The sequence below is a fragment of the Tetrao urogallus genome, assembly GCF_951394365.1.
Source record: "Tetrao urogallus genome assembly, chromosome: 35".
In the NCBI taxonomy this organism is placed as follows: domain Eukaryota; kingdom Metazoa; phylum Chordata; class Aves; order Galliformes; family Phasianidae; genus Tetrao; species Tetrao urogallus.
This window is the reverse complement of record NC_136848.1, coordinates 281490-298081: the sequence shown is the minus strand read 5'-3', so window position 1 is coordinate 298081 and position 16592 is coordinate 281490. Positions and strand designations below refer to the sequence as shown.

The window sequence follows — 16592 nt, the reverse complement described above, 5'->3', positions numbered from 1 at the left end:
TGCTGCAGGGGCAGGCAGCAGCTCAGCTCCACAGTCTCTTCCCCAGCTGCCCAAGAACGTGCTGGGTTCCATCCACTGCAACCTCACATCGCATCCTCAGCCTCAGCCTGAGGTCTTTGCTGCGGATGGAAGCAGCGTGCAAGTCACAGCCTGGAACAGCCTCGTAGAGGGGTGCAGGGACCCCAAAAGCAGCACAGACAGAGCAATTCCCAGCCCTGGAGCCTGAAATAGGTGAGGGATGGGTGCATGGACAAAAGCCAGACAGGACCCAACGAGAGCAGTGGACAAGTTGTACATTTTCTGACTCCAGGCTCCGATGTGCACACCATCCATACACCAGCAGAGCAAGGAACAAGGATCATTGCATTGCTCAGGATTACAGGGATGGGCTGCAAACAGCTGGCGTGCTGCAAGATGTGTGATGCGTGTAGAGTGTGCATCCAAGGCTGTTGGTGCACACTGCGCACGAGACAAGGAGTTAATTACACTCCCCAGGAAGCACCACTGACAATGCACGCGAGGACAAGGTGCTGCACGCCTCAGCCTGAGGTTGCTGGGAAGCACCTGCTTGCACACCGTTGATTGTGTGGCTGCTGAAACCCTACAGAGCAAGGATTAATCACGCACCATGCAGATAGTGGCAGCACAGATAGCATCACCTCCTCTCCTCCACAGCAATAACTCCTGGTTACCACTTGCTCTCTGCTAACGTTGCCAGCAGAAACAGGCGCTGGGCTATAATTACACAGCCCTGGATGCTGCTCGGCTGCCTGGAGCCAGAGCCACGCGGGCTGGGGAAGGTTTCAGCAGAGCTGCCTCATGCCAGCAGGTGCAGGAAACGAAGGTGCACGGGTAGCATTTCACTGAGCAGTGAACCAAGCAAACCCTCAGGCAGAGAGAAGGAGAAAGGACAAGTGTAAGGAGACACTGGGTTATTTTCCCCCCCGTTTCTTATGAAACACAGCTAATGACAGGGGACAAGGAGAACTGGCAACAGAACATCCCTGGAGAGAGGGAGCTGGGGCAACGCTACGCTCAGCTCAGGGATCTCTTAGGATCCTGCATTTTGTAAGTGTGGGTTACAGGAGTGGACAAGGGCTGAGCTTCTAGAAAGGAGCTCTGCAGAAAAGGACATGGGTCTTCTGGTGGCCAACAGGGTAACCATGAGCCAGGAGTGTGTCCTGCTGGCCAAGAAGGCCAATGATTCCATGGGGTGCACTGCACAGCAGGCTGAGAGAGAGAGGTGCATCTCCCCCCTACTCTGCCCTGGAGAGGCCACAACTGGAGCACTGGGTGCAGTGCTGGGCTCCCAAATTCCAGGCAGACAGAGAACTGCTACTGGAGAGAGTTCATCTCTCAGCTCAGCCCTTCCTTTCTCTCCCTCCCTTTGTCCCTCCCAGGCACTTCCCAGCCTGCCCAAAGGCTCCTGCCGGGTTTTAAGCCTCACTTGAAGTTGCTGCATCTGAACAATACGGAGCAGATAAGTTCCACCGCTTCTCCTCCCCATGAATATTTCATCAGGCAGCCAGGCGCCAAGGCTGTCGGAGGTGGCATTACATTAACTGCATGGACACACGGATGCTGAGACAACAGCTAATGGCTGTGCTCACAGCATCATCCTGTTTTCCATCGAGGTCAGGAAACACTGAATTTGGTGGAAAAGGTGCCAGCATCTCCCCACTTCTCTCCTCAGTCAACAATGCCACGCACTGTACAGGACAGCCTCCTAAATGGCCCATGATCGTCATTAATTGCTTAATTAATACTTGCGGTGTGACTGCTCTCTTAGTTTTTATTCATGTATTAATGCAGGCTGGATGCAGGTCCCTCTGGTCTATGAACAACCACATGGATGAGTGCCCTGGGGACAGGGAAAGTAATGCTAATACTTGCAAAAAGCGGCCTTTAATTCAGCGCTGTGCCTTGTGCAGCAGCTGCTGAGGGAGGAATCCCCCTCCGAGCATCCCCCAACCCTGAGCGAAGCAGTCCCAGACAGAGGAACCTGTGAGAATGGGGGACCCAGGGCACCCACACCCCCACTCAGTCACAGCATCGAGGCTCGATGCCATGAACACTGTCTCCCAGGACCCTGCACCCTCATATGCACCTCCCCATGGTCAGTGCACCCCCCTCCCAGGACACTGCCCCTTCCCACACCTTCTGCATCCCCCCCACAAATACCCCGTGGTCTCTGAAACCCCCAAACCCAACACCCTCCCATAGCCCTCTCCAAGTCCTCCGCCCCTCCCCCCCACGGCCCCTCCCCCTCCCACTGCCCTCCCCACTGCCTGTGCACCCCCCCAGCACCCTGCCATACCCCCAAGCACTCTCCTCTAGGACTCTATTCCCCCACAGTAGTGATCTTTGAAGCCCCCTAGGATCCCTGCAGCCCCCAGGACCCTTCACGCTCCCATACTCCCCCCCAGGATCCCCCGCACCCCCCAGGACCCCGTCCCTTCCCCCTCTCCAGGCCCAACTTCTCCTACCCCCCACCCCCCGCTCCCCATCACCAGCAGCTCCTCCCGCCGGCAGGGGGCGCTCTCTGCAGGAGGTGCCGCTCTAGGGCGGTGTCCGCGCGCACTCTATGTCAGAGCTCCGGTTCCGGTCCGCTCCCCTTTGTGCTGGAGAAGATGGCGGCGCGGGCGGGCTTCCAGTCGGTGACTCCCAGCGGTGGCGGCGGCGGGGCCGCTGCCGGGGCCGGAGCGCTGGGCCCGGGCACGCCGGGCGGGCCGGTGCGCATGGGCCCGGCCCCGGGACAGGGCCTGTACCGCTCGCCGCTGCCGGGGGCCGCCTACCCGGTGAGGCAGGGGAGGGGCCGGTGGGGGCGTGCGGGCCGCTGCGGGGCGGGGCGGGGCGGGAGGGAGCGGGGGCGGCGGGGACGAGGACGGGGCCGGCCCCCCCCCGGTGGGCACTGGAGCGGTTTTCTTTTTCCCCCCGCAGCGCCCCGGAATGTTACCGGGCAGCCGCCTGGCGCCGCAGGGCCCCTCCATGGGGCCGCCCGGGTACGGCGGGAGCCCGGCGGTGCGGCCCGGCATGGCGCAGGCCGGCCTGGACCAGGCCCGCAAGAGGCCCGCGCCGCAGCAGCTGCAGCAGGTGCAGCCCCAGGCGGTGCCCAACCGCAACCACAAGTAAGGACCGGGGGCAGCGGAGGGCTCCGGGAGTCGCTGGGGCAGCGGCGGGGGGTGGGAGCTCCGGACATGCCTGGGACAATCCTGGGGCAGCCAGGCTCGTGGGGCATCCTCGGGTGCCCCTTTGGCAGCGGGGGTTCTTGGGGCAATGGGTGTCCACTGGATGCTGCCAGGTGTCCCCAGGGCAGTGAGGGGTGTAGGATATCCTTGGGCATTCCTGAAATAGGAAGGGTCCCTGGAGCCATGGGAGCTCTCAGGTCTTCCCTGTGCTCCTCCAGGGCGGTGGAGGTCTCAGAACATCCTTGGGCATCCTCAGAGCAGCAGGGATCCTGAGGACATCCCTGGAACAGCAGAGGAGTCTTGGGTGCATTCTTGGCCATTCCTATGGTAGCAGGGTTCCTTAGGACAATCCCAAGGGCAAGGAGGAATCTCAGGGCATCCTAGGTCCAGGGGGTCTTCAGAGCATTCTCTGTGCATCCCCAGGGCAGTGAGGGTGCTCACGGCATCCCCAGGTGGGCGCAGACATGTTACTTCTCTCCCCACAAAGCCGTATGGGACAAGATCTGTGTTTCAGGGTGTGGGCAGGCACTGACATCAGAGCGAGTTGAGAGTCCTCTCTGAAGGGGCAGGCGCTGACTTGGTGTCATCTGCTGGCTGCTTATAGCAGCACAAAGCTTTTCTGTGTGCAGGGCCAGGCCTGGGGCTCTCATTGCTGCTTTTTGTTGGGTGGCTGAAAGAGACTTTGATGTTCTTGTGCAGCTTCTTCTCTGGGAGAAGGGAGATTCCAGCAGATAAAAGAGTAATGTGCAGCTGCTGGACAAGAGCAAGTTTACATTCGGTTTCTGGCAGTACAGTGTGATGCCTTGGTAATACTGGTAATGCTGAGTCTCCTAGAAAAGTCTGTCTAAAGCAAATTGAGCCATAAGCCCCTTTGGTTGCTCTGTCAGTGCTTCCTTTTCAGTGATGCAGCCCTGCTTTCAGTGCTTTCCTTGGGGATGTATTGTGATCAGCTGCTGTAGGGCTGAGAGCATTGCTGGTGCCATGGTCCTAAACCAGACAAACCTCATCTCCTTTTTTGAGGGTCCACTCTTAATTAGTACAGTGGTTGTCATTTTAATGTGTTCCTTACTTCACAGTGCTAAAAAGAAGAAGATGGCAGACAAAATTCTACCTCAGAGGGTGAGTGGCATGTGCATTTGACAGCCTCTGTTATGAGATGTGGGGGAATTGATGGAGATTAGCATTTTTGATTGGCTTGTGCTCTGCTGTAGATTCGTGAACTTGTGCCTGAGTCTCAAGCTTATATGGACCTGCTGGCCTTCGAAAGGAAATTGGACCAGACGATCATGAGGAAACGCTTGGATATCCAGGAGGCTTTGAAACGGCCCATTAAGGTAGGCAGGGGATGTTTAGAGATTCTTACTGTAATCAGGAGAGTAGGAGGGCTCTGAAGGTTGTGTCATATCCCTGTAAGCATATAAAGAACCGTAATGCTCGAGACTTAAGTGGGGGGTGGAACCAAGACCGCCTCTCTCTATGCTGTTTGTCCTGAGAGAGTGGATATATGAGGAAAAGAAGAAAATTAAGCTTTGTTTTAACAAAACATAAGCGAGATTCTCATCCCTTTCCTTCAGAATGAATACTGAGCTGATGCTTTTTCCTGCAGCAAAAGCGAAAGCTACGTATTTTTATCTCCAATACCTTCAATCCTGCCAAGTCGGATGCTGAGGATGGTGAAGGAACAGTGGCTTCCTGGGAGCTTCGAGTGGAAGGACGGCTGCTAGAAGATGTGAGTGAGACACCCAACCACAGAGTTGATTTTATGGATCTGGAATTGGCAATTGAACCAGTTTCCTAGTGTCTGGGAGTGTAGCTAAGGGCTTGATATCCTCCTTCATCTCTGTTTTCCAAGGAGTCTGATGGTGACGAGACCGAGAGCCCAACTCGGAGACCGATGGGTATCCCCATGGCAGAACATGAGTTATACAAAGTTCTTATAGCTATAAGAATTAATGGTGAGAGCCTATCAGTGGCACTTGTGTACCCTGGCTCTTAGAAGCAGGGCACTCGCATTTTATGTAATTGCTGAGTAAGTTAATTCCTCCAAGCTCGTCTTTATCTCCAGTCTTTCACCATTTTTGACTTGGAACTTGATTTTCGAGCATGTATTGATGAATGTAAGTGTTCACAACTTAAAGGAACACTGTCGTACGCCTTGCCTGTGCTTGAGTCCTGGAACGTGCTCTCCTGACTCTCTTCCTTCCTGTGTTGCTTGCAGTCTGCTTTGTCCAAATATGATGCCACCAAACAGAAAAGAAAGTTCTCATCCTTCTTTAAATCTCTGGTTATTGAACTTGATAAAGACCTCTATGGCCCTGACAATCACCTGGTAGAGGTGAGCTTGCTTCTTTTTGCTGTATTATCTCTACAGATGGGTTGCTGTTCCAGCAGACTGAATTTGTATGTAATTAGTAACTTGTGAAGTGGGGTATTTAAGGCTTTAACAAGTGGCTGGGAGCCAGGGCTGAATTCTCTTGAATTCTTAGCTTTTCCACTGACTTGCCTGGGCTCTGAATAAATGCATTAACTCTTGTTTCCAACTATAAATGGGAATAAGATGAATCTTCTGTTGTGGGTGAGGTTGGGTGGCAAGCAGCAGGAGCAAAAGGAGTCGAGCGTGTGGGTGCAGCTAAATCCCCCTCCTGTTGCCCATATTCCAGTGGCACAGAACTGCTACAACTCAGGAGACAGATGGCTTCCAGGTGAAGAGGCCAGGAGACGTCAACGTGCGCTGCACTGTCCTTCTGATGCTCGATTACCAGGTGAGATGTTGGATAGCAGCGCTGGGCATACATAGCATTTGCTTTGCTGTCTCTGTGGCCATAAGTCCCATCTCACCTCTCCTTGCTTTTTCTTTCAGCCTCCCCAGTTCAAACTGGATCCCCGCTTGGCTCGTCTCCTGGGGATCCACACTCAGACTCGCCCAGTGATCATCCAGGCTTTGTGGCAATATATCAAGACCCACAAGCTGCAGGACCCTCACGAGCGGGAGTACGTCATTTGTGACAAATACCTCCAGCAGGTAACGGGATTTGTGGTGGGAATGAGCAACTGCTTCAGCTTTCTCTGGTCGGCTGGCAGCGGTCTCTGGCACAGCTTGCGCTCCTTGCCTTAGCCCTGTGTTTCTGTCACAGATATTTGAATCCCAGCGGATGAAGTTCTCTGAAATTCCACAAAGGCTTCATGCGCTGCTTATGCCTCCAGAACCGATCATCATTAATCATGTGATCAGGTGAGGCTTCTTGTTTCTAGAAAGAGGAGAGGAAAGGATGGATGAGTCTGGCACAGGAAGATGATGGGATGTGCTCTGACTTTTCCGTAGTAGTTTCCCTGCATTGCCTGCTGTTATTTCTTTACACAGAACTTTGACACTGTGTCCCTCTTTCACATTCACATTTCACTCATACTGCCTTTCATTACACGTGTGTGGGTAGAAATTTGCTTGGAGCAATCACTTAGTCCATATGCAGCAAAGACATCAATAAAGCCTTGCTGTTTGCTGTTAGAGCTGAAGCTGACACTGGCTTGACTTACCCCTTCTGGCAGTCCTTGTGCTGCATCAGAACAGTCACAATTTGATGTGATGGCTTCTTGAACTACTCACTCTTTCTGGTTCCTTTCTTGTGGATGCCCCCAGTGTTGATCCTAATGACCAGAAGAAAACAGCCTGCTATGACATCGATGTGGAGGTGGATGACACCTTGAAGACTCAGATGAATTCATTCCTGCTGTCAACTGCCAGTCAACAGGAAATTGCTGCTCTGGATAACAAGGTAAGAGCAGCTCCTTCAGATCTGCCATCCTCATTACCAGATTACCAGATAGGAGTGTATCTGTGGAGCAAGATGAGCTCTGAATGTGACAGTTCAGCTTTGCTCTGTTGGGCATTTGGAAGCTGGAGTAGGGCAACAGTGTTCAGATAGGTGGATTTACCCGAAGCAGAGTTTTAAAGCAAATGGTCAGTGGAAAAACCCTTGCAGCAGGAACCTGGGAGCTGTGAATCCTATCTGACAAACCAACCAGAGTATAAGAATTCACTTTCTCATCTTGGATCTCTTTATGTTTCTCTGACACTTTTCCCTATTCAGCAGTCCCAATGCTGTGCTTATCTCCTTCAGATCCATGAAACAATAGAGACAATTAACCAGCTGAAGACCCAGCGTGAGTTCATGCTGAGCTTTGCCCGAGATCCTCAGGGCTTCATCAATGACTGGCTCCAGTCCCAGTGCCGGGACTTGAAGGTAAAAGCTTTTCTTGTGTGGAAGGTGGATCCAGTCACATGCTTCCCTCATTATAACTAGCTCCCACAGAGAGAGAAAGGCAATTTCCTGCTCAGAAAGCAAGACTTGAACTGAAATCAAACATAAGGACTTGACCTGACTGAACTGAAGTGTCTTTGAGGCAAAGGGGGTGTAGTTTTGTTCAGCACAGAGCTTTCGTACTCCCTGAACTGCTTTGTCCTTTGTGCTTTCAGACGATGACTGATGTTGTTGGGAATCCTGAAGAGGAGCGTAGAGCCGAGTTCTACTTCCAGCCATGGGCTCAGGAAGCTGTGTGCAGATACTTCTATTCCAAGGTGAGTGTCCCCAGGCAGGGGTCCCTTCCAGACCCAGTGGCTTGGTGTAACTGCCACTTCTTGGGGCTCATGCCCTGGTGAAAAGGGGCAGTGTTAAGCCTCGCTTTCAGACACTGCTAGTGCATTATGATCCCCAGTTTGCTTTCAGCCCCATCCAGATGGGCCCTGTGGTACTTGAACACTGCGCTGCTGTCTGTGTTAATGCTGCAACTCTTCTCTTCCAGGTTCAGCAAAGACGGCAGGAGCTGGAGCAGGCCCTGGGAATCCGCAACACATAGGTCCTCATCTCCTCCCCATCCAGAAGGCATCAGAGCTGCTTGTGGAGACAGGGTGCTGCAGAGCACGCAGTTAAGGCTCACGTAACCACGCTGTGGTGCCAAGGCCTGCACCGTCATCCATCCTGGCATTGTCTGCTGGGGCAGCTCTACGACACCTGGGGTCTTCTGGGGTGTGGCAAGCAGACAGGCTCCAACAAGTACACACTTCTACCTGGTTTTCTTCCTGACTGTTGCCTTGTCAGTCCCAAGGCTTCCAAGAGCCTCCCCTAGACTCCGTGCTGCCTGTAGTGTCCCCAGTAGCCAGTTTGAATGCTGACTTTGAGCTCCTCTCAAGTTCAGAAACTCTTCCTCTTCCCGTTCCTCTTCAACTAGCATCTAGTTGTGGCACACATGAGACCTGACTGGGAAGTCAGGATCTGCTCAAAGGGCAGAGTTCTGTGGCTAGTCTGGTCTCTGCCTCAGTTAGTAGCAAGGTACCAGGAGATGGAGTGGGCAGGATGCTGACATACCTCCAGCCCTCCCCTCCCTCACTCGGAGGGGGCTGCTGCACTGGGCTGCCTCACAGGTCACTCTCCTCCTTGAGGAAGTTACTGGACTGCATAGAGAATTGTTTCTTCCCTTGTCCCTTTTTCCTTGTCCTGCTCCCTTCACGTTCATGAAAGACTGCCTTGAGCTGGGAATCACAGGGGAGATGAAGCATCGTCTCACTGCACAGATGTGGAAGTGCTGGAGAGCTGAGAAAAAGCCTCGGCTTATGGTTCCAGCAAGCCAGCTGGCTGCTTGCTTTCCCTGTAGAGGGAGGGAATGCAGCAGCTGCCCAGTGCAATTGTGCAGGGGCAGAGTACTGTATGCTCATTCCTTTGGGACTGTTATCACATGTCATTTGCTGTGGGGACCAGAGGCTCCTTCCTGTGGGTCTGGGAGTACGGATCCATCCCTTGGGAGTGGAGGAAGCCCCAAGCATGTATTGAGTTAGCAGATGTTTCCATGCTGAAACTCCTGTGTTTTTGAGTCAAGTTATGGATCAGGAATGTACAAGTAGACTTTTTTTTTTACCATGGGGAGTAGCAGCTCTTATGCCTCTTCATGGAATTATTTACTAGTGAACCAGGGGTCAGGTGTAAGAGAAGGACCTCTCTCAGCCTAGATCTCAGTACTTCTGCTTGGAACTGTAATGCAAATGGACTGTAAAGCAAAGTTGGTCGCGTTCTCTTGGAACAGCTGCGAAACCATGTTACTGACAGCCCTCCCCATCCCTGCACCCTGCTGTGGTGTGGTTGGGAAGGTTGCTGTGATTTTGGGAGCCCTACCCGTGTCTGTGTTCCCACATGTCTGTGAGTAATAGACCCTCCCCTTCTCCTTTGCCCCCTTTTGAAACTGCTCCTCTGTGGTACTGGGGTGAAGGTCTTGGTGCTGATGAAGCAGCCCAGTGACTCCTCAGGGTAGTTGCACATGAAGGATGCTGAACACTGCGTAGGCAAACATAGCTGTTGCAGAATAACTGCTTTTCTTAACTATTACGTTGGTTGGGTTTTTTTTTTTCCCATGGACCAAAACTTTTTTTTTTTTTTTTTGTACTGTATCCTTGTAGATGTCACCCAATTTTAATAAAAGCCTGTGAAAGAAGCTGTCCTCCTTCAGTGCTGACAGTACGCTTTCTCTCAGCAGCTGCCTTGGTGGATGACAACTCGTGTATTTGCCTGGGAAGGAAGAGGATTAATTTCACTTTTTAAACAAAGCCAGCTGGTTTAAGGAACTGCAGAGAAAATGTTCTTCCCACTTCAGCCTTTTGCACAGTGCCTTTCTTGAAAGGATCTCTGGCTGATGGAGTCCACTGAGCCTTGCCAGGGTGCTTTTGTGGTAAAAGAGCAAAGGATTTTGAGCAAAAAGGGAAATCCAGTGGCCAAGCTGCTGCTGAATGCTAGCCAGCCTAGTGCCCACACCGCAAAATTTGGAGAAAAAGGTTACCTGGATGTGTTAAGAGCTGTGCAGAAGGGACTTTGCCCTTAGGTAACGCTTTGCACAAAGCTTGAGGACGCTCATGAGATCCTGAGCACAGAAGCAAGGGCAGCTCCTAAGGTCAAGTAGTCAGGGCTGCTGCTTGCCGCTGAGGTTAAGGCTGGGTTGCGTTCTGGGTCTGCAGTCAGACGGTTCAAATTTCCTACTGGGGGGGGGAGGTGGAGGCAGGGGGGAAAGGCACTTATCGGGAGGAAAGAAAAGGCTTTGTACCGGCGGCTGCGAGCGACCTGAGCCGCTCCTCCTCTGCTCCGGGGTAGCGAGCACCGCGGCCGAGCCGGTGCCCGGTTCGGCGGGGCGGATCGGGGCGGGCGGGGGGCGGGCCGGGCCGGCCCCACCAGGCACAACCTTCAAATAGCGCCCTTGGGCTCCGTGCTGCGCAGCGCCCTGCGTCTCTGAGCCATGGGTGGCAAGAAGGTTTGCATCGTGGGCTCCGGCAATTGGTGAGCGCCCGCCTGGTCCCCAAATCCCAGCTGCCCTCCCGGGGCACTGCATCATTCCCGGTGCCTTGGGATCCCCCCGGTGCCGGCAACCCCGGTGCCCCCCGCCCATGGCTCCTTTCCTTCCCCCCCACCCCCTCCCCTACCACACAGGGGCTCGGCCATCGCCAAGATCGTGGGCAGCAATGCGGCACGGCTGGGTACCTTCGAGAACACGGTGAACATGTGGGTGCTGGAGGAGGAGGTGGGCGGCCGGCGGCTCACCGAGATCATAAACACCGAACACGAGAACGTCAAGTACCTGCCGGGGCACAAACTGCCCCACAACGTGGTGAGTGCCTGCTGGTGGCCTTTTGTGCACGAGGGTCGTGTTTTATCACCTTGATGACAGGTAATAAAAGCTGCTGTGCTGTCACAGCCCCATGTGCCAGCAGCGTGAAAGAAGGGGTGCGACGGGGCTCCTGCATTCCCGGTGATCTCGTGGCACACTTTGGGATGAGCTGCTGTCCTGGTTGTTCTCCCTGCCCACCTTTGCCCCTGCTCTGCCATCTCGCTGCTCTCAAGGCCAAGTGTTGCTGCCTCCAAGCTGGTGCGCAGGGAGCCAGGCTGAGCCTTTCGCTCTGCGGTTCTCCAGTCCCTCTAGAAGGGGAGCGTGGGGCAGTTTGTCCCCAAAACCCCCTGCTCCTCTTGCTGTGGGTTAGGGCAGGCCCCCCTCTACAAAGCCTTGGGGACAAGTTCCTGATGGCAGCTGTGTTGTGCAGGTGGCAGAGCCCGACCTGGTGAAAGCTTGCTCCGGGGCTGACATCCTCCTGTTCGTGGTGCCCCATCAGTTCATCGGCAAAGTCTGCGACCAGATCAAGGCCCACGTGAAGAAAGGTGCTATTGGGATGTCACTCATCAAGGTGTGAGCAGAAGCATGGCCAGGAGGGTGATGAGCTTTTCGAGGAGAAATTGGAGTCTTAGAATCTTAACATCATAGGATTTTTTGAGTTGGGAGGGGGGACCTTTAATGGTCATCTACTCCCCTGCAATTAACAGGTTTTGGGTTTAGAGCGGTGTACGTGGGGAATAGGGCACTGCCTTGCAGGGATTTGGAGGTATTATGGGGTAGGAATGGGTGAGGGCCCATGGGTGAAGAGTGGGGTGCAGCTGAGCATGGGGGGCTGCTGGGATGGCAGCATTGGGGTGAATGGGGCCAGGACTCCCAGGCCACAAGCTCATCTCTGTCCCTGGTTGTCTCCCAGGGGGTGGATGAAGGACCAGATGGGCTGAGGTTGATCTCAGACATCATCCACGAGAAACTGGGAATTGAGATGAGTGTCCTCATGGGGGCCAACATTGCCAGTGAAGTGGCAGATGAGAAGTTCTGCGAAACAACCATCGGTAAGGAGCCAACATCTGGATGCTCCTGACAGCGCTGACTTTGAACATCTGGCAGTCAGCCTGGCTCAAATGAATGGGGTGGCCACAGGGGAGACCCTTTAGGAAATAGTTCACTTACTTTCATTTCATTGGACTTCAAAGGACACTCACCTGGGCTTGTGTTGCTGCTAGCCAGGGCTGCTTCAAAGTTCACCTGGTGGCAGTTCCTGACATCCTCCACACTGTTTGTGAATCGCACACAGCAGCCAAAACCAACAGAACTGTTCTCTGGGTTAGAAGTTACAAGATTCAAAGTGCCTGTATTTAAAACAAAGCAAACAAGCCATGCAGGAGGCTGGAGAGGAGTAAGCAGAGCATGCTGTCACTGTGAACACGCAGGGACGCTCTGGTGCAGGGCACTGCAGGGAGAACAGCAGCCTCCAAACCTAAATTTTGCAATCTCTGAAGATGCCTTTAAAAGCGGACGTGCCAATTCTGTGGTAGGGATCATCCCTGTCTTCTGGGAATTCCAAGTTTGAACCTTGGTTATCTGCCAGGCAATGTGTGCTTGGCACTCTGTGGGCCTGCAAATGTTTAGCCATGTCCATCATTTGGGCAACGGATTCCTCTCGCTGCACTGAATGCAGCAAGACCACGTGGGTGGGTTGGAATGCAGTTCTCCTTTAGGGTCTGCTCCATTATCTTGTCCCTTCTCTCTCATTAGGCTGTAAGAATGTACAGTATGGGCAGATCCTGAAGGAGCTGATGCAGACACCGAACTTTCGGGTCACAGTGGTGCAGGAAGCTGACACTGTAGAGATCTGTGGTGCTCTGAAGGTGGGTGAGCTGCTCACTGTGGTTTGCAGGGCTTGAGCTCTGCAGGGAGCACGGAGTGATCTCTGGATATCACACTCCAGCTTGCAGAGACAGCTGTGCAGAAGGCCTGGCTTTGGAGGGAGCTCTGTGCATGTCCTGCTCAGCTGCTTGGAGAGTGGTGGTGACCAGACAGGCAGGGGCAGGCAGCAGTCTGTTGATGGCATCACCACTGGCACCTGTGGATACAGCAGTGCCCTGGGCTTTGCTGGGAACACATTGCTCTGTGCTGTTGTTTTCTAGAACGTTGTGGCTGTAGGGGCTGGTTTCTGCGATGGTCTTGGCTTTGGAGACAATACAAAGGCTGCTGTTATCCGTCTGGGGCTGATGGAGATGATTAACTTCGCCAAGATCTTCTGCAAGGGCCCCGTCACCCCTTCCACCTTCCTGGAGAGCTGTGGGGTCGCTGATCTCATCACCACCTGCTACGGTGGTCGCAACCGAAAAGTGGCCGAGGCTTTTGCCAAGACTGGGAAGGTGAGCAGAGCAGGGAGCAGCAGCAAGGGGAGCCTGAAACCTGCAACAACGCAGGGCCAGATAGCACCAGGGTATTGGCCTTCACTTGCCCAGTGCTATAACCCAGCTCCAGAGAGTGAACATGGGGTACTGGATGACATGGCAGTGTCCAACTCCCTCTCTGTTGGGTTGTTGTAGTCTATTGAGCAGCTGGAGAAGGAGATGTTGAATGGGCAGAAGCTGCAAGGTCCCCAGACGTCTGCTGAGCTGAATCGCATCCTTAAAACCAAGAACATGGTGGATAAGTGAGTGATCTCATCTCCCTTGTTTGCTTTTTTGAGGCTAGGTTGGGGGTGGAATTCCCCCCCATCTCCCTCACTGTCTGCACTGCTCTGGTGAGCACTGCACTGCCTGCACCCAATGAGCTGCTGCTGCCCAGTGCACGAGGTGCTGTGACTCTGCTCTGAGAGATTGCATTGGTCTGCCCGTAGGTTCCCCCTCTTCACAGCTGTCTATCAGATCTGCTATGAGGGCAAACCTGTTTCTGACATCATCAAGTGTCTCCAGAACCACCCTGAGCACATGTAAATGGGCTCTGCCTGCACAACCACGAATCCTGTTGAGAGGAGGGATGAGCTCCCACCTACACCACCTTGCTGCTGCTACAGCTTTGCGAGGAGTCCAGACTTCTGGGAGCCTTTGCAGATCACTGCAAAGGCAGAGGTTCCCCTGTCTGAGCCTGGCATCTGCACGGAGGTACCTGCTGATCTCCTTTTTTCTCTGAAGGGCTCGTTTAGCTTCTGTTGCTGCCTAGCTCCTGCCTTGAGTGGGGCTGAGCGTCTTCCTCCTTTCCCTTTCTTTTGCTTTGGTGGATTCAGTTCTCAGAGAGACTGTTAGGTCGTCGTGATCGATCCAGGCTATGCAGGAGGCACTGCCTGGCAGGTCAAGCTTTGCTATTAGCCCCGTGGGGCCTCTTGGCATGACACTAGCTCTTCCCTGCTTGCTGCTGTTGCTTTTGTCTTAACTGTCTCACAGAGGGGCTGCGTCAGTTCCTTCCAGGATCCACAAGAGACTGAAGCTCCCGAGGACTTTCAAAGGAGCTGATCATCACTCTTCTAAGAACCAGCATATAAAATAGCTCTTTGCCCCCTGCCATGTGCAGCTTCCTCAGTCACCACCAGCTGCTTTTGCTGCACAGCACAGCCGGCATTTTGCCTGTGTGAGGGCAGCTCCAGAGAGAGCCCTTGGAGTTCAATGATTTCACTTTTTGTTCTCACAGCTGACCCTGGCCTCTGACTCCTTTTGTCACTGATCTGCCTGTGCTAATTCTGTGCCTGCTGGCTGTCCCTGGCCAGCTCTCCTCCCTCGTATCAACTTGTTCTCTGGCTGGCTTTGGCAATGCAGGGACCAACTGCCCCGAAGTCTTTCTGAGCAGCTGGCAGGCTGCGTAGCCCTTGGCAGTGTACCTGATAAAGCAGTTGGGCTGTTGCTCTTAGAGGAATGATCCACAGCAGCTTTTTGCCTTCTCTCTGGCTTGTTCCACTATCTGCCTTAGGCTGGCCTCTGCTTCTCTGTGTGCGTTTACAAGAGCTGAGAAAGCAGGTTCCACGCTTTCCCTGCTCTTCTGAGACTGCCCACGGGCAGGACAAGGGGCAGCAAAGGACGTGATCCACAACAGGTACAGAGAGCCCTCCCGCAGCACAGCAGGGGACAGAGGTCTCATGCCTTGTGCTGTGCTTTTGAAACTTGCCCCTTGTCCAGCTGGCTGCTAGATGCCCCTCAGACACTGACTCTGGCTTGCTGCTGCTGTCGCTCAGGGCACCGTGTCCAGTGGCTGGCTGTTCCCATCCGGGGCAGGCTAGAGCTGCTGCAGGTCTTGCTGAATGCCCTCAGGCCAGGTCCGAGTGCTGCAGGTTCTCTGATTGGCAATGAACTTCATGAATGTGTAAAATTATAATAAATTTGGAGAGGGAAGGGGAGGCCGTTCACTCTGTGGTTCTGGTGCATCATTATCTTTGGGTTGGTGCCTGCTGCTCTTGCTAACGGTGCAGATGAGGGCAGTGTCAGTTCGTTCCTGGGGATGCAGCTTTGTGTGCTGTTCCAGAAGTGAGTAATAACACACGGCAGGACAGTACTGGGTGAGAACACAGTGCAGCATCCCACTTGATTTTTTTCAGCAGCAGTTCCAGCACTAAGTCTTAGCTGAGGGCTGCAGAGTGTTGAGATTGCACTGCTGAGCAGGGTACAGAATCCCAATCCCACCTGGGGCCTGCAGGAACCAGGTCAGGATTCCGCTGTGCTACCCCAGCCCTCCCCTTCTCTGCTGTTTCAGTTCCTTGGGACATTCTGTGCAGTTTTATTCATTTCTCCCCTGCCTAGTCACTGTCTTTCTTTGAAATGCATCTCACACTGAGTGACCTTTCCAGGCGTGCTAGCTCTCCGCTCACCCTCTTGCTAGGGGAATTTAATCTGCTGGCACTGCAGTTGTTTCTGTGCCTTTTATTAGACGTGCGTTCTTGGTGGCACCCTACGACCTTTAAATTCAACTGAGCTGAAAAGCACACAAAGTAGCCAGCTCTGGCTTTCTCTGATGAGGAACTTTTTTAGCAAGGTTGGAGGGAGGATAAAGGAAGCCCAGTGTCTCCTTGCAGGGCTGGCACGACATCTGCTCCCCTTTGTCTTGATGGGCTTCAGGAATCCCACTTGAGGCTCGTGCAGTGTGGCTGAGCTCTCCTTCCTTGAAACATTGCAGCTTCTCACCTCAGTTTGCTGTTGCCAGCACCTGCAGCAGGATGCAGAGCTTTGTTCTGGACTGGAATTCAGCTGTTAACCCATCTGCTGTGGAGGTGCATCACTCCGAGCAGTTATTTCTCTACTACTGTGCCATTCCTGCAGGCCTTGAAGGCCCCAGCTCTCACCTGGGGGTGCTCCGTGTCCCCTGCTCTCCAGCAGCCCACGCCTCACACCAGTGTTGGAGTTCACAAGCTATAAAAAGTCTTCCCTTTGCCATTTGGAGTTATGTTCTGCAGTCTCAGCACATCTGCGTGCTGCAGATCCTGCATGGCTCAGGGCTCTGCAGCCTGAAGAGAGAGCAGGGCTTGGGACAGGGCACAGGGACAACTCTTATCGTCCTTCTGGAGAAACTCCTCAGGTTGGGAGCCCTCGAGGGGGAGAGGCCCAGTGCCCCCCTCAGTGGGGACTCCTTAAGCTGAAAGCCATCTCCTCCAGGCCGCTGGTCCTCAGCCTCGCACAGGGCCGCTTTCCGCTTTTAGTGAGCAGAGGCACCTCAGGGTGCTGAGGATGGTGAGGAGAGCCGCGGGGAGCCGCAAAGCAGGGCAGCGCAGGCCCCGGTGAGCGGCGGCCGGGATGCAGCGCGGGGAGCTGAGCGCCTGCGGCTCCGTGG

General features: G+C 54.0%; 2 protein-coding genes across 4 annotated transcripts; both read left to right on the top strand.

The window, feature by feature from the left end:
• Nucleotides 1-2630: 2630 nt before the first annotated feature.
• Nucleotides 2631-8042, top strand: SMARCD1 (SWI/SNF related BAF chromatin remodeling complex subunit D1; the record flags this gene model as incomplete). 2 transcript variants are annotated; one of them, XM_079547938.1, is made up of 13 exons in its annotated part: nt 2631-2798; nt 2941-3128; nt 4265-4307; nt 4400-4522; nt 4795-4917; nt 5407-5523; nt 5849-5950; nt 6049-6210; nt 6323-6420; nt 6826-6961; nt 7307-7429; nt 7663-7764; nt 7989-8042. In XM_079547938.1, 13 exons carry the CDS (start codon nt 2631-2633, stop codon nt 8040-8042), a joined length of 1539 nt encoding a protein of 512 aa, XP_079404064.1. The 2 variants fall into 2 exon arrangements, with proteins under 2 accessions (XP_079404064.1, XP_079404065.1); XM_079547939.1 differs by lacking the exon at nt 7307-7429.
• A 2418-nt stretch (nt 8043-10460) lies between these two features.
• Nucleotides 10461-13777, top strand: GPD1 (glycerol-3-phosphate dehydrogenase 1; the record flags this gene model as incomplete). Of its 2 annotated transcripts, none has more annotated exons than XM_079547924.1 (8): nt 10461-10501; nt 10652-10829; nt 11329-11400; nt 11743-11881; nt 12585-12697; nt 12977-13210; nt 13388-13494; nt 13681-13777. In XM_079547924.1, 8 exons carry the CDS (start codon nt 10461-10463, stop codon nt 13775-13777), a joined length of 981 nt encoding a protein of 326 aa, XP_079404050.1. The 2 variants fall into 2 exon arrangements, with proteins under 2 accessions (XP_079404050.1, XP_079404049.1); XM_079547923.1 differs by having other exon boundaries at nt 11260-11400.
• Between the last annotated feature and the right edge of the window lie 2815 nt (nt 13778-16592).